This window comes from Trematomus bernacchii, unplaced genomic scaffold (assembly GCF_902827165.1).
Source record: "Trematomus bernacchii unplaced genomic scaffold, fTreBer1.1, whole genome shotgun sequence".
Classification (NCBI taxonomy): Eukaryota; Metazoa; Chordata; class Actinopteri; order Perciformes; family Nototheniidae; genus Trematomus; species Trematomus bernacchii.
The window spans coordinates 6,946,149-6,967,506 of record NW_022987608.1 but is presented as its reverse complement, the minus strand read 5'-3'; the positions used below and the strand labels follow the sequence as shown (position 1 = coordinate 6,967,506).

Genomic DNA, 21,358 nt, shown 5'->3' with positions numbered 1-21,358 from the left:
AAATTCTCATGCTAAGAAAGGATGCATTAGTTCACATTCTTGTTGCATGAGGCTTGTTCCGACTGATTTGGATGCAAAACTAGGAACGGGCGAGTTGGGGTCAGAATGGGGCTACAAAAACATGAAACTATATGTATCCATATTTGGCTGGGCTTTATGAGTTTGCAGCTAGATCTGGGCTAATTATCGTGGATAGTGGATTTTAAAAGGCTCAATGACAACTCCTCACTTCTTAACTTTCCTGATACAGTTGAAGATTTAATCGTTACAAGCCAATTCAAAACTTCAGTATAACAGTTTGACTTTTCAAGGATTCACTACGAATAATTTTAAATAGTTGCTTGGAAGTCGAACTGATTGGATGTTGGCTGATGGTTGTTTTGTCCAACTTTGTGCCCCACTTACCATGACTCTCTTCTGCTGCTCCGTTTTGAGGCAGCGTCCTCCCAGAGAGGGCAGACACCGGAGTGGAGGTGTCCCTCACTTCCCCCTCTCCAGCTGTGTCCACCACCGTCCACCTCTCCTCCCCGTCCTCCTCCTCGCCTCTCTCTGTTCGCCCTCCCTGCTCTTTGCAGTTCCTCTCCGCCAACTCGTTCTTCAGGAAATCTTGAAGGGCGAACTCCTCATCCCAGTCCAAGTCATCTCCAGGCTAAAAAAGAAAAAGATACGGGAAAGACAGGGTCTAAATAAATGAGTGAAATGTACAAAAACACACTTCACCTAATGCAACAAAACCTGCTAAAGCAACACCATAACGAATTCCACTGTTGCAAAGTCCAACTATAGGACTAGAGGTCAGGAGGCTGAAGTTCAGCAGTTACAGACACCATAGTTGAAAGGGGCATCATTGCAAATTAAAAAGTCAATCTCTTCCAACAGACACCACAGAGGTGCTGGACACAATTACAAAAGCAGTTTCTGAACAAATCTCAGCTAATACGACTTATGAACAAATCTGACATTCAAATAAAACACAAAGCAACTCATACATTTCTTGATTAACAATGAACAAACTTGCTAAACTGAATAAATGACTTCAGTAAGAACTGAAAAATCTGTTACTGTTTGCAAATCTATCCATCTATTTCAGCACCAGACTCGTTGTGTTTTGCAGTAAAACAATAGTGATGTAATGGAAATGTTGAGGCTCGTGTCAGCGCATTTTGTTCGAGAAGCAGTGCGTAGGTGTGTGGTCGCATCTAAATTCTGCGTTTATGTGTGGGTGCACATGTCCACTTCAGCCGCCAACTCACACTCAACTCTCCTCCATCAGAGACTCCATCTGTCTGAATAAAGTGGGAGCTCTCTCACTGCTCTCCAAGCAAACCAATATCCAAATTACAAACATACAAAAACACACATGTAAATAATTGGATTGCTAGCATGATATGACTTTCCTGCCAGTAAACCTTCAAAAAAAGTACAAGTGAAACTCCCTCAAAATGTAAAGTTAATTGAATGTTCTAAAAACAATGTACGGTGACTACAGATTAAGATTGAAATACAACTTTTAACAATGGCGGAAGAATGAGGCTGCTGCTGTTTATAAGAGATAGACTGAAGCCCAATAATCCAGCCCTCCCATCCTTCCTCTCTGACCTCTTCCTCTGGTGCAGGTGTCTGGCACGAGGCCTCTCTGCTGTCCTGAGGTGTCTTTATCTGCTCCAGCTCCTCACAAAGCTGCTGCTTCTGGTTCTCCTGCTCCTGCACCCTGCATGCAACAAAACAAAAGTGTGAATTAAAACAAAATGTAGAGGGAAAACTCTTTGAGTGTCAAAAGCACTGTTAACTCTCCAGGGGGAGTTAGATGCGCAGAGACCCTAGAAGACAGTACAGTGGACATACTGTACCCAATCCGCAGGCCCATGCAGTGTCCCATTCTGTTGCCCAGGGTGACCACCGCCAGTTCACCGACTGGCCCGGTAACGGTTTCTTTACTTCACGGTTTTGTAGATCCAGACGGACCCTCTAATCTCACAGAACCTCCAATATGTCCTTCAACAAAACCCTGATCCTGTAGTCCAGTCTGACTCTGGAGTGTTTGGGCACTGTTCAGAGTAGGAGGGACAACTCAAATCTACAATGAGCCCTCTGCAGTTTTCTTTTCCCACCAAACAGTATTTAATGAGTTCACCCTGGCAACTAAGCACCAGTAAATCCAGCATGGACAGCCTGACCAGTTCCCCTTCTCTGGTCTCATGCTGTACCTCAGTAGCTCCGTTATATATCAGTAGGGGATGGCCGTCTCCATGAACACACACTCAAACAGAAACACACACGCATGGCCAAAGGGCTGGCATAGACCCATACCTAGTGAGGCGGGCCCTTTGGGGTCATTGAGGTCAGGATGATTGACAGGTCTTTCCCCCACTCAGCACAACTGACTGGCCAACTGAGACGGAGCACTGGAGAGTGGAGATGTCCAGTGATCTGATATGTGGTGTTGTTAATGTTATGTTTTAGAAATATGGAGATTGACAGGAAAATCTACTCAAACTAGCAGAAAACTTCAGTGTTTGCATAAAATAACATATTTGTATAGATTAATTTAGGTCTCCAGCTCTAAGGATAATACAAGCGACAAGCTCAATCGCTTAACAAAGTCATTAGTAGATAAATCAATAATGAAAATAATCATCAGTGGCTGTCCTAAGGTAGACTAACCAGCTAACCTAATTATGCCTAGACTGCATCTCTTTTAAGCTAGTAATTACATTGCTAGATTTAATCAGCTTCTAGCTTTTTCACTCATTCCTCTTCTTCAGTGGCATCAGTATTACCTTACTTAGCCAGAAAATGAATTTGTAAGCTCTGCCTACAAGGGTTTAATCAACCAATGAGATCACAGCAGCACAAGAGTGACTCCTCCTTAAGGAAAGGTTTTCCTACCATACGGAAAAGTTGTCTTTCATTAGCCAGCAATCAGTTCTCTTCTCTCCTCCTCTGGTACCTTACCTTTACCTTTCTCTGCTCTTACACCAGATTCTGAATCACTCACTTCAGTCACATTCCTACAGATCCCTAATTTCAACATCCACAGAGAGAGATCAGGCAACAAAGCTTAGCTCACCTGACTGAAAGGTGCAGGATCTCAGTGCGGGACCTCCTCATGTTACTGGCCATTTTGATCAGCTCCTTCTCCAGAGAGTCTGTGTACTGGGCCAGCTGGTCCAGGCTGAGGGCCCAGTCCTCCCTCTTCGCGTCCAGCTCGGCCTGCACCTTCTGCGGGAACACAAGTCCGGGGTCAGCTGCACGGCCTGAACAGCCAGGGGTCTTTAACGCTTCTAAAAAGTTTTCACCACTAACTGACACAAAATGGCACGACGTACAACCAACAGAAGACCGACTGGTACTGGTGCAGCGCTGCTCCGCTAATGATTTCGGTCTCATTTGCTATGTTTACTGCTGTATGCCAGTACGTGGCTAATGAATGCAGAGTGGCCACAATGCAGGAGGGGGGAGAGAGAGAGACTGAGAGATAGAGAAAGTTGGAGTGAGGGGAGTGGGTTGTGTTCATGGTACAACACACTGACTAACAACACTGCTTGGATGGGGCCTGTTGGAGAGTTATATAAGTGAGAAATCTCCGGAGAGGAGAGATAGTGGGTGGGAAAGAGAGAAGAGAGTGGACCGAGAGAACAAATATCAAATATCATTTTTATAAAGATGGAGACGGCCTTTTTCAGTACTGAAATGCAAACATAGGAAGCTCAAATGCACCAACACAAGCTTTCATCAATTGCAGTATTCTGACACTGACCACACAATTGACACTTGTCTGTGAAAGTGTATCTGACCTGGAGAACCGTGTCCTGGTCGCCTGCTGGCTGTGCGCAGTTGTCCAACAAGCCTCTAGTTGTAGATAAGACGGAGTTGGTTTCTTCTCTGAAATTCCTTTTCTGAGATGTATCAAGAGAAATCATGTTGTGAGAAATATAATTTCTAAAATGGAGTCCAGAATTTAAATGATAATTTGCAACAATACAAATAATTGATAAAAACAGACATTTACATGCATTCATAAGCTTGTTAAACTATCCTGACACTTCTAAGATTATATTAGAGCCTAACCTATTTTAAGTAGATGGTTATTAAAGGGGCCCCATGATGCTCATTGTCTGGTTCATATTTGTATTGTGTGCCTCTACTGTGACATGTTTACATGCTTTAATGTTCAAGTGTGTGAGAGAAACTCAATCTGGAGGGAACTTTGGGATTTTAGCCTTTGCATGTCATGTACATGCACACAAACCTATAACACACTACAGGAAATGGAAAACCCAAAAAGCATTATAGGGCCTCTTCAAGTGAACCTCAACAGTAACTCAACAGTGTTTATTTGTATTTTTAGAGTCAAGTCAAGTCTTAAACAAATGTAAATGCCCTGCAAAAAGGTTTAAAATTGACATTTCAATCTGAACTTTTAAACATTCTTTAGTCATAGTTATTCAAAGTCAGCTGATGCCATGCACAGTCACAAAAGTCTTACAAAACAATACATGATGGAATTGTATTTTCTTTCAGATGCAAATTCTCTACCCAAGTCAAAATATGTAAGTAAAAGTCACCAGTTTATTTAGGAGGTTGTTGAACTCCCGAGCCATTTGTTCCGGGTTGGGTCCCCTGCAGCATCAGCAGCACCTCCCTGTCCAGCGTTATATCCAGAGGGGAGACATAGCTCATCGTGGTGGATAAAAGCTCAACTCCATGGTGGGCCTGCATGAGATGGCAATTATTACACAAATGAGCAAAAGAGATTTAAAAACGGTTTAAATCAGTCTAATTATAACCAAGAAGCTGGAGTGTGACAAGCAAACAGCACATGCATCTAATGTTCACACAGTGCTTTGTATTGTGTATCATTTGTGAGAAACCCTACGGCTGTGGGAATCTTAGGGAATTAATCAGCTGCCTGAAGGCATACACTTCCCAGAAGTCCAGCTGGGACTAAGGGCACAGTTAACTGAGATTTCATAACGTTTGAACTAAAAAAGCAGTGTGAATGCTGGGGGCATTCAAGTTTACATGTGGCTCCATTTGAATGATACAAGAAAGGTGTCCCAGAGAAGAAGCAGCCATGAATTCTCTTTCAAAAAAATCAAAGACCAGGGTGCATGAAAGAAAAGGTGAGCAGATGAAAAGAGACAGAGTTAGGGAGTGCTGACCTCCAGTGGTGACTGAGCCAGAGCCAGTTCTGTCTGCAGGGATCCTGAGCTGCTCTGGTTCAACCTGAAGGCCACCGACAGGGACAGACCAGCCCTGTGGAGAGAAGTAGGAAGCAACAAAGATTTTACATTTTTGTGAGACAGTTTACGGCGCCGTTCCATAAATTCCTAGAGAGAATTTTTTTAGTCTATTCCCTTAGTTGTCCCTCAACTGTGAATACCTCAGACCCTTCACTCCCGGGTTATTCTCGGTTCACTCACCCAGACATGTCTGGTTGCATCATCTGCATCTGGCTCTCCAGCTTGCTCTTGTGTGACCTCAGCAGCTGGAATCAACAACAGAGAAGCCAACATAACTCAGTACAAACCCCATTGGATTTAAATACAATTCTCTACTTGGACACATCTGTCCACAACAAGGTCTGTGTGCGAGAGCAGGTGTTTCATTTCCCACAGTCGTACACATGCGGGGTAACAATAAACCTGACGCAGCAGAGAACTACGTTTACAGTAGGAGTTGATGTTTCGTCTGTGTTGAATTACTACAATTACCTTTAAACATGTTTTTAGAATTTCCCCATATTTTATTTACATTTTCTAAAAATAAAATCACTATCAGGAGTTTATGGTTAACATTTATAATATTATTAAAGTGTTACTTTTTTTTTTTAAATGATGACTTCTGCTAAGCTTTTATCTGCAACTCTTTCAAATCTCCTTTCCTATTGATCCCGAATGGAAATCAGGGAATTCATGTCCGTTGTACATGTCATATGTCAGAAAGTAGACCAAATGGTTCTTAAAAAGAATATAAAATAGCTTAATTGGCATGAGTTAAAAGCAAAAAGAGACATCAGAAACTATTTAAAGCAGTTACAGAGCATCAAAAGACAAACCAGTGGGGGTTGTTGATGTGTAGAAACTGAAATAATGATATGATGTGAGGTTCAACACACTGACCTCAGTGATGGATGAGTATTCCTCCACTGCGGACTTCAGCTCATCTATCAGTCTGCTCTTCTGTAAAAGGTAAAAAACACAAGATGAGTTCAGGTTCTTTCAAGAGAAACAGAAAAGAGAACAACAAATTGGTAGCAACTGGTAGGTTTTTGCACTGAACCAGTGTTTGCTGAAGGGATTCAAGAAATGTTATGTATAGAATGATAACGAGTGTGGGATTGGATTATAATACAAAAAGGCACTGACCTCTACTATCACAGCTTCCTTTTCACCAACAACCGCATCAAAAGAGTGAATTTGCACCTGAGGACAGGAGAATAAAGTCACATAAGAGACACACAAAGAAAGCACAGTAAAATGGTAGCGAGTTGGACATATGTGTCCCAGAGAAATGTACAATGTGAAGTTTGAAAAAGAAAAACATTCAAAATAGCTGAAGGCCGAGAAAAGAAAGAACAAGAGAAGGACACTGAGAGGAAATCGAAAACAGCCTAGAGCTTTAATAATGCAGAGACAAATTCACAAATTGAAAAGTAAAAAACTACCTGAAGGTCAGTGTTAATGTCACGCAGCTCGGTTATCCTCCTGTGAAGCTCTTCTGTCTCCACGGTGACCCTGAAGTTCTGGGGAGCCATCAAACGGTTAGGGTTAGCGCTGCTGGTCACATCCTTTTTTGAAAATACTATAACAAAATACTCTCTGCAGGCTATCTATGAATGGGTGAGAACTGTGGATTCACTGTGAACCAGGTTATTGATTTTTCCGTGTACTCGTCTGACAATAGTCCTCTTTGATCAGTGAAGTACCTCTTCCTGAAGAGACGCGATACTGGCAATGAGACTCTGGTTCTCTCTCTCCTGCAAACAAAATAAGAACAATGAAAATGAGTCCTAAATCTGCAGCGATATTACATTCTAAAGGCTTGAGCTGTACGTTAGTAAGAAGGTCTGCCTGAATATCCTCGTTTCAACAGCGATCCGAATTTACAAAAGATCCAGTTAGTTGCAAAGTGCATTACTCAAATGAACGCACCCTTCGTAAAATAATGAGTTTTCCCCATGTGTTAAATGTTCATTTGGGGTTAAATGTTATCTGGGATATAGACTTTATTGGGAGAGTGTGAACTGTGGCGAAGAGACTGGGCCTTGTTCAAAGCTTGCATAATGTTTCTTCTAGTGACAACATTTCTACATTGAATTATACATGTATGATTTTTACCTTCATACATTCTGTGGCAGAACATGTCTATTTCTAGCTTCAGAAGCAACATTGAAGTATGTTCATTTTTCATCCAACATGGGGATAACAGTTAATGCCTAACTTTTGGTCTGCAATGCAATGCAATGCAGTACATTTCAGATGAAACCCTTGTGAGAAAACAACACACACCATCTGTATTTACATAAGCATGGAAGCTAGATACATTTTTACGTGTTCTCTTTTTGACTGACCACGTGTTTGCTGTGAGCGGAGGCACGCGCTCTGCCCTCCTCCCTACAGTTCAGAGTGGCCTTCATCTCCTCCACCTCCTCGTTCAGCATCTTCTCCTTCTGGGCCAGCTGCTGGTTACTGTGCAAAAAGTTAAACAGATAATAAGTCAATAACCCACAGCATGCCTCAATAAACATCTGCCATGCCTTTGCATAAAAGTACATCTTACACCCTGGCCTGATTGTGTAGCTCCTCGTTCTCCTCTGCCAGCTTCTGGTTGCTGTCCTCCATGCTCTCCATCACCAGCTTCATCTTCCTCACCTCCTCCTCGAGCTTTTGGTTGCTCATCTGAAGGTCAGCGACACAACACACCAGCTCTGACGTCTCACTGAGGAGAGACACATACACATAAAAGGCACGGGTTAAATAGGGCACATTACATGCACGATTTATATACATGGCACAGCAGCAGTAACACCAATTGAATACATTTTATTTTCAACAAAAGTCTAAATGTCGTATCCTCTGGAGAATCACAATATTCATTTCTGTTGTGCGTCAAGTGAATTTTTTTTTCTTCCAATCAAATGCAATAATATTTGCAGCCTTTCATTAATGGTAGATGCTGAAATTGCCTTATTTAAAAAAAAAAGCTCAGTTCACTCGAACCACAATAAAATAAAAATATTAATTAAAATGTTGCTTCATCTCCCTAGTGGTATTTGTCCTTTCAGATAGTATATTCTTTTTTTAATTTATATTATATTACATGTTATAGAGAAAGGGCAGGAAGAGGTTGTCATAACTATAAATAAAAGGAATAGTATTGCATATTATTTACACAAACATGGATGATCTCTCACTTATTCCTGTACATTACTTACAATTCTGCTCTGGACGCCTCCCCTCCAAAGGCCTCCAAGCTTCCCGAAGTAATATTGAACAACATGGACCTCTTTGCTAAACAGATCCAAAACACACACAAAAAATATAACAGCCAGGCATCACTAAAATTAGATTGATGTACAATACAAGAACATGGAGAAAGCAAACATCTGAGTGATGAGATGCACACCCACCTGACAGGCTGTCTCGGAGTTTGACTGAGTCCTCCTGAGAGACTTCATCTGGTGTGTCTTCCCTTAGATACAACAGAGAAAATGTGCAGGATTATAATCACAATCTTTTTATAGGATTCGGCAGTCATGCACTATGCTGTTACCTTTGGTAATAAATGATGTATTGAGCCGTTTAATTGTTGGTACCTGGCACATTGAGCACTAAAAACTGAGTTCAATGCTCAGTTACTTTTTGTCAGGAACCATAGATCGTATAAAAAGTGCTGAAGCACAGCCCCTACACATTTGATAGTTATACCAATGTATGAAAAGCCACTTAATATGCATACATATAAGCATGTCTTCACCAGCAGCTAACACCCTGTGGGCCCGTCAGTAACAAGATGACTCATCACCAACATTGGACCACGATCACTGCACTAACAGCCCATTAAGACCTTCAGTTTATCTGAGCCCACACATCAGGCACATAATGGCTAAAATGCATAACCTTACACAGGTTTGTCAGAATTTAACCACATGTATAACAGATAAATAATAGTATATATAATGAAGGATTTTGACTTTCATTTTGTATACACAGTATGAGTCATAGCATTAGACCACATGCACATTTCATAGACCTGATACAAGTGCAGAGGGCACTGGATTATGACGCAGAACTGCTTCTCAGACAAAAGACAGCATGTGAAATGATGATGCACACAGCGGAAACTAAAGGGGGAATCTTTCTCACCAGCAATCTCTCATCTGATGCATAACCCACCTACACAATATCTACTTGCGTAACTCTAACAGAGCCTCTCTGAAAGAATAAACAGGAAAGCACAGGACTGCTAAAGACGGTGCAAGCTGGATTTGCCTTTCCATACCAGGTTAAAGGGAATAGAAACTCTGCAACTGCAAATGCTTAGAAAGCAAACCTGTTTAGCGGTCTTTCAATCATAGTAGTCAGAGAATTGGTTAACAAAAGAGTAACAAAATATAAACAATTAATCTCTGAAACACTTTTTGTTCCAATTTCTAAAAGGTGTTCGTCAACTGTTAAAACTGCATATTCAAATCAGGACTCAGTTGAAAAAACTATTACAGAGATATAGTGCCAACAGAAAGCTTGCGTCTTATCCATCGATTTATCCACTAATCTGACAAATGTTTGAATTATATCTTAAATCCACAAAAAGGAGGGTCACAGCATGTTCTGTAGTTACAGAAAAAGTACTGCCTGACATGATACAGTCAGAGTCTGCTTAAGACCATGGCAGCTAGATACATTCTGACAAAATCTTGACTTCAGAAGTTCCAAAATGTTCCCTCGTCAAGCTACCCTCCGTAAAAATCCCCATTTTAAAATAAAAGATCATGTGCCTATCAATATTTTGGAATTAAGGCCTTCATTTCAAATGTCTGCTTCTCAGTACCCGTTGTTGCGGCAGTCATCGATCCACTCCTTCATGACGGCGTGGTACGTGACCAAGTCGATGGAGACGTCCTTGTGTTCTGGGTCGAGCATGTTGCAAAGGTCTTCTAGGCCGCTGTCTTCTGAGTTGCGGCTGGTGGTGTGCCGCAGGAAGTCCACGATGTGAGAGACGTACACTTTACCTGCAAGAACACAGGAACACAGACACACATCTTGGTTCATTTTGCCTAGGGTTGGTTATTATACAATGATGGCTCAATCAATTTGTCTTTGTTTGGGTTTAGGAGAGGGCAGCAGTAACCATGGAAGCAGAATAATAACGATTCACTTTTTTTTCCCAGTAGGTTTAACACATTTCTCAATCCTCAATCATTTAAAAAGAAAATGGTTAGCCTTCAGACAGTTATCATAACAGTAGTATAAACAGTGGACTAGTTTTCTTTCTTGCAAGAAAAATGCATTGAATTATAAAATCTTTTAAATTCATAAATATCTTTTTCACTAAAACTCAACCTCTGGCAATGCACACATCAAAGCTGAATTAAACAGAAATGTGGTATACTTTAACAGCTTTAGTGGGATTAAACTATGCATCATTACTCTATTTGATTTTCAACCAAAGACTTCAACATTTTTGGATGTTATTCAATTTTCCATTTGAATATTATCCTTGAGAAATGTTTTTAACATGAAATATACCCGAAGATCACCGAGGTAGATGGAAAGAAAGCAACAAATAGACCCATTATCTCAGCAAACAGCAGAAGAGACAGCAACTTAAGATGCAGTCACATGCAGACGCAAAAGGAAAAGAACAAATCTTCCTCTTCAAAAATGGTTGAAATAAATCCTAAAAATAATAAAAGACAGAAGAAATAAGTTACCACAAAAGACCACGTCCCATACAGCAGCTTCACATGATGGTTCACTTAAAGAAAGCATTCAAATGCTAAGAAAACGATCTGGAGTGATAAGGAAACTTAAGGGGTGTTGAAATAAAATGAACATATTGTGTTGCTTTTGCTAGCAGGCACACGAGGAAGACACGGACAATGCCGATACTGTGTGAGTGGGGATTTCTTCCGTCTTCTAAACAGTAAAAGACACTGTAACACTACACCCAATGACAAGTCATAAATGTGTCAGCTGCTATATTCTTCTTTCTGAAAATGCGTGACCGAACCATTAATGAGTGTGTGCGTGTATGCGTACCTCGACGCTGGGTGTCACAGGCATAGAAGATGGTATCGAGCAGATTCTCCTCACAGATTAAGCTGATTTCTGCCATATTCTCCTTGTTTTCAGAGGCTACTGAAGATCCTGAGCAGGAATATTGAACACACACACGCCCACCGACACATAAATGCAGTGAATTAAGTTGCAAAGCAAGCACATGACACACTTTGTGTAAAGACACAGCCACTATTAAAATACTACTATAAAAACTAGCCACTGGACCCACCATTAACCCTTGTTTTGCCAATGACTACAGTTTTTTTTTAACATGTAAGCACAGACTGAAATATTGTAGGTTTTAAACTAGTTATTGGCTCCAAAAAATGTAATTCTTCCTAAAGCATCTGTCCCCAATATTACATAGCATGCTAAACTGAAGTTAAGATAATCAAAATGTTCTCCACTAACAATTTCATCTTTCTTTTCTAACAGGGGATGCAGTTTGCTTAAAAAACATAAATCTGTTAATGAAGCTGTAGCTGAAAGCTCTGGAAAAATAAGCTGGTATTTGTCAAACTGTTTCAAAGGTCAACAATTAACTTTCACTCCTAACATAATCTGTTTTGTGTACACTCCTACTGTACATCAGCCTAAACCTCCCAGTTGTTTTGCATCCGCTCCCCCCTACCTCCATCTCCCATGGACAGCCGTTTCACAACCAGAGCTGGGTAGGGCAGCTCCCACTCTGTGGAGTTTGCACGGTCCGCTGAGCAGAAGTTGAGGTTGTAGGAGAGGGTGCTTTTGTTTGGGGTGAAGGTACGACACAGGTGGGGGGTCTTGCTTGTCCTCTCGCTCTCGGGCCGCCCCTTCTGGGGTGTGAATGAAAAGTAAGGGGACTCTTTGGATTGGCCTGTGGGCGTGGAACAATGCCCTGGCCATGTCTTAATGTGTCTTAAATCACTCCCTTCTGCACCTCTCCTCTCACTTAGAGTGCTAGTGATAGTGTATGTGTGGTTAGTTGGCGTGGAGGTATAGCATGCAGGGGTGGAAGATGTGGGCAGAGAGATGGAGGAACCCTTGTTGCTCCTCTGGGAAGCTGCAGCAGGACTCATCCCTCTACCCTTCCCCCTCTCCCCCTCATCTCTGTGGAGGGTTCCTTTCTTCAGGATGCTTTCCAGGTTGTGCCTGAGGTCACTCTGCGGGCTGTAGTAATTGTTGGAGGAGAGTTTGGGGATCTGGAATGCTGAATTGGGCTCTCGGTCACCGCGCCACTGAATGGTCTGCAGTTTGCGGCATATGCTGTCCACGGGGTTGTGGCGACGATTTGGATGGGGCGTGTAATATTCCATGCTGCGGATGGCAGGGCTGCAGTGCTGGCTTCCTGGCTAGAGGAGAGGCTGAAGTCTGAGGAGAGAGAAGCAGAACATATGTGTTTTACTGCATGCAAAAGTAGGGCTAAAACAAATTTTTTTTTTTTTTTATTATTATCATTACATTTTTTTCTAGCTTAATTAAATGGTCCATAAAGCTATCAAAAATAATAATTTATAAAATGTCCGTCACTGTTTTAAAAAAAGCAGTACATCTCCACATTTGACAAGCTATTTTTGCATTAAAAGAAAATGAAAAAAATGGAATCAAAGTTTAGAGGTATGAAAGGAGCTGGATAATCTGCAGTGTAAGGAAGAAAAAACATTTCCATATAGAGAATAATAATTGTGAATATTTGAGATCCATATAAGGAGTAGCCCAATATAAATCACAGTTTTCCATCCAATGCCAAATAGTTATTATTACTTCTATGGTATAGAAGGTAGTTCTTGTGTTGAGAAATGAAAAACAAGGAGAAGGGAAGGACGGAACAGAGGATGGGGAATCAAATTATAACCTCCAATAACACAGCTCAATAAAACCCAACACTAAAGTAAGATAGAGTCCAATAAAAGGTACTGTTTCCATGCAAAAGGTTTGAGATGTTCAATCCTGCCTTTGTAATGTGAAAATATTCATCCATTTAACCAAATCCAAATGAATGAGTCACATATGTAGGCTCCAGGTGTGTGAAGCAGCTAATTAATTACCTCACGGACTAAAAACAAGAGCATTTGTTTCAGTAAAATGTTCCGTAGTGCAACCCCTGCAGTTTAAATACACATTAAAACTGTTTATCCTAAGTAGACAAATCAGTAGACTTGTTAAATGAAGAACCCTCTGACAGAAAAAGCAATGCAAAAGTGTTAAAAGCTTTACAAAATAAAAAGCCTACCTGCTACCACAGCTGACGTTTACGCAAATGTATCTTCTACAAACACCTGACGACCAAGCATAAAGAAAACACCTTTTCCGTTTGTCTTTCAAAAAGGCTTTGGCAAGAAGGGTATAATTGTTTGTTACCTCGTTTAGCTTGTAGAAGCAAATATCTGACGAAATGTTTGGGCACCTGTCGAGACCCACACAGAGAGCACGCGCTTGAGACAGAAAGAGTTAAACCTTAAGTGGGTGTCAACGACGCTAAAAGTAAGCAAGCACCCCCTCCCTGTGGCTGGAAGGAGACACAGCACCCAACATATCAAACTACAGGTGGGAAAACGTCATATTTATGGTGGCATTTTAAAAGTCCAATAAAGTAAAAACGGTTTTGTTACTAAGCATAGTCCATCCCCCTTTTTAGTGTGTCACCTACATCGAGCAGACACACTCCTTTTAAGAGACAACATACATTTTTGTGATTGAACAGAATAGAATATCTTTAATAGTTATTTAATTTATTAGTATTTACTTTACACACACACACACACACACACACACACACACACACACACACACACACACACACACACACACACACACACACACACACACACACACACACACACACACACTTTCAATCTTATTTAACCTATTCAGGAAAATATATGAAAATCAAGAAAAAGGAAAAGAAAAAGGTGATATTTCAAATAAAATATTTATAATATACACAGTTACTAATGTTTTGAATAGTGGTGCCATATGGCTGTAATTCTTTGTGAAAGTGTCCGAAACGTGGTGTGGATACAGTCCATCTATTTTATGAATGGGAATTTACCAACAAATAAAATGAACTGTAAATAGACAATTTCTCTATCTATTCCATCATCTATAAATATTTTAAAAGGTCTTTAACCTCAAGTTGTAAAATAGTTTCTTCTTCTAATCCGCAGAAAGAACAAGATTATTCTATACAAATTGTAATCTTTAGTCTTCATATCAACCTCGGGGTCTTACGTCTTTGAAGGTAACTTCTCCTACAATATTAACTCCTAGATGACATGTGCGTGGGGATAAACATAGCTGTTTAAATCTGGCAGTAAGTGTAAGTACTGATGTTTTCTGACACAATGGTCTCATTTAAGATGTAAACAACTAGCATACCGTTTCATTGTATATGTAATGCCATATCAAATTTGTAAAGGTCAATGTTACTGTAATTATTTCACAAGGCATATTGCTGTTTACACATGCATTTAAAAATACATTTGCCATCCCATTTTTGATCCCTTCTATACAGTATTGTGTTTTGTTTTTATTGCTGAACACATGTCCATGTCTTTAGTTCAAATTATCAGTATAAAAAAATACAAAATTGAAAAATAGCTGAAATGATTTTATTCAAAAAAAGACCCACTACCTCATTGAGTACCAAAGACAGACCATCTCGACAGCAGTTAAATACACTATTTCATAGAAATATGAATAGGGGTGTAATATGTTGTTGTAAGAAAATATTAAATGAACTGGGCACCCAAAAAATAATGTAAAGCAAGGAAGTTTTATGGGTCAAATAAACAACAAACTTAGTTAACCCCTCCTGTAAACTCTTCTTTATGCAAAGCCACATAAAAAACGATTTGTTTAAAGTTTGTTTGATATGAATACATGTCTGTGTTTTTTTCAAGAAAGTCGATTAGTATTGTGTCATTTTTTCAAGGGAAGCAGCTACATTTCCACCATCTCAATGGCTGTCAGTAGTTTTCTCAGCTTCAAAGTATTGACTGCATTGCGGCTGATTGGTTTGTACAACCATGGTGTGCTTCTGTGCATCAATGTCATTATGATTGGAGAGCACCTACCCTCAGTAGCTGCTCCAGCTGTACCATCTTGATGATTCCTCTTCTTCCTGACACCTAAAAATCCCCCCTGATGCTCCACATAGATATTCCAGCACTGCTGCGTGTCCTCATGTTGCCATGAGCAGCACTGCAAGGCCTTGAGAGCCACAGTCATCCAACAGTGCTCTTATTGTCACAATAAACAGATGAGATACTAATCCAAAAGATATTCCAGAGCTTGGAAACGCTACACCTTACTGGTCAACCTGATTGACTACATCTCTACAAACAGAATAGCGTCCGTCTGGGTGCCATGTTTTAAGGAAAGGATATGAGCGTTCCCTCCTGCACTCGTTCTCCTCTTCCTCCAGGTGAAGCCTGCTCAGCAGAATCCACTTTCCAAGCTCACGCTAAGTAGAGCTTATGGTGGACAGACACACAACCACACAGACGCACACTCACAAGGATAAGTGTTGGATAAGGTTCAGAAGAAAAAAAACATAAGCAAAGAGGACAAACATAAAAAAGGAACATAAAACAATTAAACATTTTTGTATAGTGGATAAAGTGCATTACTTTCACACAGTGTTGTACTGTGCTAGCCCGCTACTTCACAATTCTGTAATCTGGGATTATTGTGCAAACAACTTTCTGCCGCAGGGGGCAGGGCCTGTCTAATCCAAGCCAATTGGAACAGATAATTAACTTAAAGGGAGACCAGATTGATGTGTTAATTTATAAGGCAAGGGGAGACGGAGAGGATGACATGCAGCAAAGGATCATGGGTCAGATCCGAACCTGCAGCCGCTGCAACAAAGCTCTACCAGGGGGGGGGGGGGGGGGGGGGAAGCCTATTGTACTGCACTTAAAGATAAAGTCTTCATGTTACCTCTCTCTGCACTTCTAAAAAATATATTTTTGGAAAGTTTCGTCTTGCAAAGATTACATATAATAGGAACTGCTGCAAGATTGGAGGGCGAGTAGGCATCCTGCATGCATGCACTTAATACATGCACTTAACTGTGGTTGTGTAAGGTATATAGAACATTTTTTTAAAGGTTTACCTTTGATAAAAACACCATTATATTTCTTCACACCTTTGTTGAATACAATTAAATACATTGTTGCTTTTAAGTACACTCTAAAAAACAATTCATGGGGTTAGTAGATTCCACTTAAAAATAAATACTTTTTCAACATACATTTTTTAGTTTTTTACCTCAACTTATTTTAGTTAGTTTACAACTCATTTTAATAAGTCTGTCAAACTGAAAAAGAACAAAAAAAAATGTAACTTACAAATGTAATGATTTTGAAAAAATATTTCTGCGTTCACTCAACTATAGGGATAAACTAAGTTAGAGTAACTCATCAATTGAGTTTCAACGGTTTAGTTTCAAAACTGAACACACGCCTGGACTTGCCCGGACTTGACCGCATGTTGAGTTGGAGCCATCTGCATTCATCCTGGAAGCAGAACTCTAGCTAGCAGTGCAACAACATGATTTTGACCTAATAATCTATCAAGTTACCTGGTAAGTAGCCATCTTTGTTCAGCTTCATTTACAACAGCTGCTTACTGCATATAACACAAAATGTAAGGTAGTCATTAGCTACTTGTTTTAAGCTGTAGCATGCATAGCATACTGATTAGCTAGCTGTTTGTATCCTCCTGTATCCTTTGTTTCACAGTTGCAGTCAAAGTTCATTATTTGTAATACAGTATGTATATATTTATATATATATATATTTTTTTTTTCTTGTTAGAATTAACGTTACATTTGATAAAAACTGATTTAAAATAAATGTGAAACAACTGACAATGCCCGGCATGTTCAGTTTTTGCAAACAAGCCTTTGTTTTTCTTTCTCAACATTAAAATGTTCTCCTTTTAAGGATGATTCGGTGGAAAGAATAAAAGAGGTTGCTATCCGTTGCTTGGTGGTGTGTCTTCGTGAAAAGGAGGATCTCTTCAAGGAAAACTTAAGTAAGTAAAGACGATGCTTAAATCATACTGTAACTTGTAAAACACAATGCAATGTTTTCAAATCTGATTGCACCAAAAACACTGAAATGTATTTTCTAATCTACTTATTCCAGGATGGTGAAGTGGAAGTTAGCAATGAGGTGCTGAAGACTTTCTTGACCAGGGGTGCGGATGCAAGAATAGTGATTGAAGGAACACAAGTCCTTCAAATCTCGGATGCGACAAGAGCCTGTGCCTGTGGGGCTAATATACACACTTAATCTAAACTACCCAAAAGAGATGTTAAAAATGTTGAAGCAGGTTCATGCCTTTATTTACATTTTTGTATTTACTTTCATTTCATGTTTGAGAACATTTGTTATAAAAAGGTCATTGTGTAAAGAACATTTTAAAATAAACTGTTAAAAAGTGGAACTTAAATGTGTATATTATTTTTGACTCAAAGAAATAAGTTTCTAATACTCAAACAAATTAGGTAGGTAAGTTTGAGAAACCGGCTCGAGATACACTTTTTGTTATATTCCATGGAATGCTCTTAACATCCCGATAGCAATGAATATCTTAAAGGTAGGGTAAGTTTGAGAAACCGGCTCGAGATCGCTAGAATTTGAAAATACACAACCGGAGAAAATCTGCCACTTCCTTCCAGAGCCCCTCCTCCAACACACACGAACGCGTACATGACCAATGAGGGCACGAGATAAGTTTGTGCACAGATGGAAGGCTGATAGGCAGGTAGGCCATCCAGTTATTTTAGCCGGGCCGGCTAAATGGGTACTCGGATGAACTTAATAATCGATCAAATTGGAAATACTTAAAAAGATCAACGCAAATTGTTACCTCAATTTATTTAAGTAGAGCCGGTGTAAGAAGTGTACTGCTTTAAAGACTGAGACCCTTGGTTTCTTGTGACAACATGTAATGTAAGAAACCTGTGGCTTCTTGATTTATTAGTATATTATGTTTACTTAATTTTCTCTATGTTATCATGATTTATAGAACCAGTTAACGTTGTGTTTGTTTTTGTGTCTTTTAAAGGCACGGACACACCAGGCCGATTATCGGCGTCGGTGGACGTCAGGCCGACGATGAGCGTCGACACGCCCTACTCAGATTGGTGTGTCCCGCACCATCGGGTCTTTTCAGCCGGGCCGACGCCTTTTCGGCCGAAAACCCGCCGATTCAACATCAGTCGGCCAAAGGCAGTCGGCAAAAGAAATCACTCTGATTGGCTGTTCAGCTAGCGAATCAGTGCATGAGAAGCGAAACGGAAGTGAGGGACCCAAACTAACTATTAAGAAGGCAAATCTGAGATTTAATTTAACTCCAGCTCTCGACACAGGTTCGGGAAAGCCCCATGAGCTTCTCGTTGTAGAGTGAAAATGGAACGCACACGCTATTTGTTGTTTGTTTATATCACGCAGTCTATTCTTCTTCTCTCGGTTATCACGCAGTCTGTCTTCCGGTTGTTGCCTCTTTTGAATGACGAATACACACTACCGCCGCCTGCTGGTAAGGAGAGTTATTGCCACTCACGCATGCGCAGTTCGTACGTGCTTCTTGGCCGTCGGCTGAAGTCTTTGCGGTGTGTTCCAGTGCGACACATGGCCAAAACGCAGAGACGCGAGGCGACACAACAGTCGGGGTCCGTCTGTGTCAGTTCTTTGTTGTCAGATTGGTGTGTCCGGGCCTTTAGACAACATATGTCCCCTGTGAGGATAACAACTCATTGTTTACTGCATGGATGGCAGAGGAACTCATTGATATACAGGTTGGTGGATGTAATGACACACTCGCACACTCACACTCGCACGCACACACACGTCCCAGTGATGTTTTCCCCAGCTTTGTAACAGCTGGTTGAGCATCTGTGTACTTTACACTCCTGTCACCCTCAGGACTCTATTTCATGTAGTAATAGGTAACATTGATTTAAGCATTCAGTGATTTGACTGTAGGAGGAAAAATTGGAAGAACAATGTCTTACAAAAAAAGGTGTAAGTGCAAGTGGCAGCTGGTATTAAATGAGAATGCCTGGCACATTTATAATCTGTCATGCCTACAATTTCACTAATAAAACATCTAATAAATAGAAAGTGTTGACTGACTAAAATTTGGCAGATGATAAGCAGGACCTAATAAAAACAAATACTCCTTCCAAATATTAACTTATCTTGCATCTCCATTATTGCATTACTGAACTGTTATCTGAACGGTTATTATGAAACTAAATGACTTGAAAGTATTAAGTTGTTTGTTTTTTTAACAAACCACTATTGGTCCTCGTTCCTTGTACACCCACTGAATATATTATCTTGCCTGCAAGTACATACTAATTGAAACATCTTATTAGGTAATGAGTAATGACTGGATTATATTGTTCAAGGCCTATAACACGGCACCTCTACGCAACGCTACAGGTCGAAACAGATTCATAATGTTCTCTGCTGTAGGCTTAATTTGTGTTAATGAGCGTGTTATGTATCGCTGACTCTCCGTTGTTGTGTTGTGTAATGAGCCCATTATAAGAAGAGGTATGGGATTGAATGTGATTCCTATTCAATTCCTATTTTCTCGCTTGAAGGCAATGGTTGAAACCACTATTAGCCTAAGAAGTTCTTGATTTAATCCACACCAAACTATTCTCTTTCAAATTACAACATGAACCCAATTCTCACCACACACTCAGTACACATTTTCTTTCCACTTTACTTCTTGTCAACTGCTTCATTGTTTAAGCTAAAACAGCTACAATCATTTTTGCTTTTAATAGAAGGATCCAAATACTTCTTCAATAGTGTATATAATTCATTTCAAGGTACTTAACACTTCTACTCTACTACATTTTGGAAGCCAATGTTGTACATTTAAATCAACTGCATTTATTTGACAACATTACTTTCTACGTACTTTACATAGATTATTATAGCAAATACAAAAACATACAGTTAAGAACAAAGCTGAACAAAATGAAAGAATCTGCAATGGGATTCTAAGGGTTTTCTAAAATGTTCTTGGGGGAGTATTAAAGGTCAATTCATCCTTGCTTAGTTATTTGGACAAAAAACAGATTATGAATCATAAACTTTGACTGGTTTCTCACTGGATGCCCATAGGCTCACAAGCAGCTAGTGACCTTTTGGTGTCATCTATTCTATCTTCCTCATCTCCTAAACGTCTTAAAAAACCCTTTGATGAGTTGATTTCTCTTCAACTTGTGACTTTGTTTCTCTTCTCTTGTGCTTTGTCTTTCTCTCTTGCTCTGTTTACTCTCTGAGCTGCGTCTGTGTTTTTGTTGTTTCGTCTTTCCGGTCAGGCGATTAGCATATTTGCTCTCTCCATCATCCAGGCCTTGTGTGCATGCATGAGTTGTGTTATTAATGTGTTAACCACATATTTATATCCGATAACATATTCCTTCTTTCAGAGGGCGGCAGAGCAGGAGAGGAAGTTGCCTAGCGGTGGAGTGAGGAGACTTAGAGATAGGGGCAAGACAAACTCCTGAATTCTCTCATTAAGCTCGCTGTAATTGCACAAACCCAATTATTGCCTCAGCCTTTTGTGATCTTCAAAGACAAGATGCTGCAAATGAAGCCTCGAACAAGTGGGAGAGGAGGAGGAGGAAGAAGATTTGTTGTTGGTGGTGGTGGTGATGGGGGGGCAGTGAAGCTTAATGAACAATAAAATCGACAAAACGCTGGAAAACGCTGCGTTCCTTCCGCAGCGCTGTTAAATCTGTTGACATTTCATTTGGAGGGAAGCCGTGCGGTGTTATCCCCCCATACACACTCCTCTTGAAGACAACATTGTGCAACAAACAAACGAGTGGTCTGAGGCTGCAGATGAAAGATGGGTTTACTAAGTCGCCCTGCTGTTCCTCTTTCAAGTTAATTAGAAATCACATTCTTTTGTTTCCCCTTCGCAGGCGTTTATTTACTTTCTCACTTCGACCATTAGAACAAATTTGCAACATGAGACACAAATAATTGGATTTGTCTCTGCGGCTGTCACGGATTGAGGAACATTTTGTTTTGATTTTTATTATACTTCCT

The 21,358-nt window shown here is 40.2% G+C and overlaps 1 protein-coding gene across 1 annotated transcript in view; it reads right to left on the bottom strand.

Moving 5' to 3' along the window:
* LOC117483164 (lymphoid-restricted membrane protein-like) overlaps positions 1 to 12,619 on the bottom strand; it is a 28,612-nt gene extending 15,993 nt beyond the window's left edge. Inside the window, 19 exon segments of the mRNA XM_034131374.1 lie at positions 406 to 649; positions 1,600 to 1,711; positions 3,071 to 3,222; positions 3,798 to 3,899; positions 4,569 to 4,622; positions 4,624 to 4,716; positions 5,166 to 5,259; positions 5,427 to 5,491; positions 6,126 to 6,185; positions 6,372 to 6,428; positions 6,671 to 6,748; positions 6,932 to 6,982; positions 7,577 to 7,694; positions 7,786 to 7,944; positions 8,441 to 8,516; positions 8,636 to 8,697; positions 10,057 to 10,237; positions 11,268 to 11,375; positions 11,920 to 12,619. Of these exon segments, the coding sequence (XP_033987265.1) occupies positions 406 to 649; positions 1,600 to 1,711; positions 3,071 to 3,222; positions 3,798 to 3,899; positions 4,569 to 4,622; positions 4,624 to 4,716; positions 5,166 to 5,259; positions 5,427 to 5,491; positions 6,126 to 6,185; positions 6,372 to 6,428; positions 6,671 to 6,748; positions 6,932 to 6,982; positions 7,577 to 7,694; positions 7,786 to 7,944; positions 8,441 to 8,516; positions 8,636 to 8,697; positions 10,057 to 10,237; positions 11,268 to 11,375; positions 11,920 to 12,580 (2,527 nt within the window). The 5' untranslated portion in view covers positions 12,581 to 12,619.
* Between the last annotated feature and the right edge of the window lie 8,739 nt (positions 12,620 to 21,358).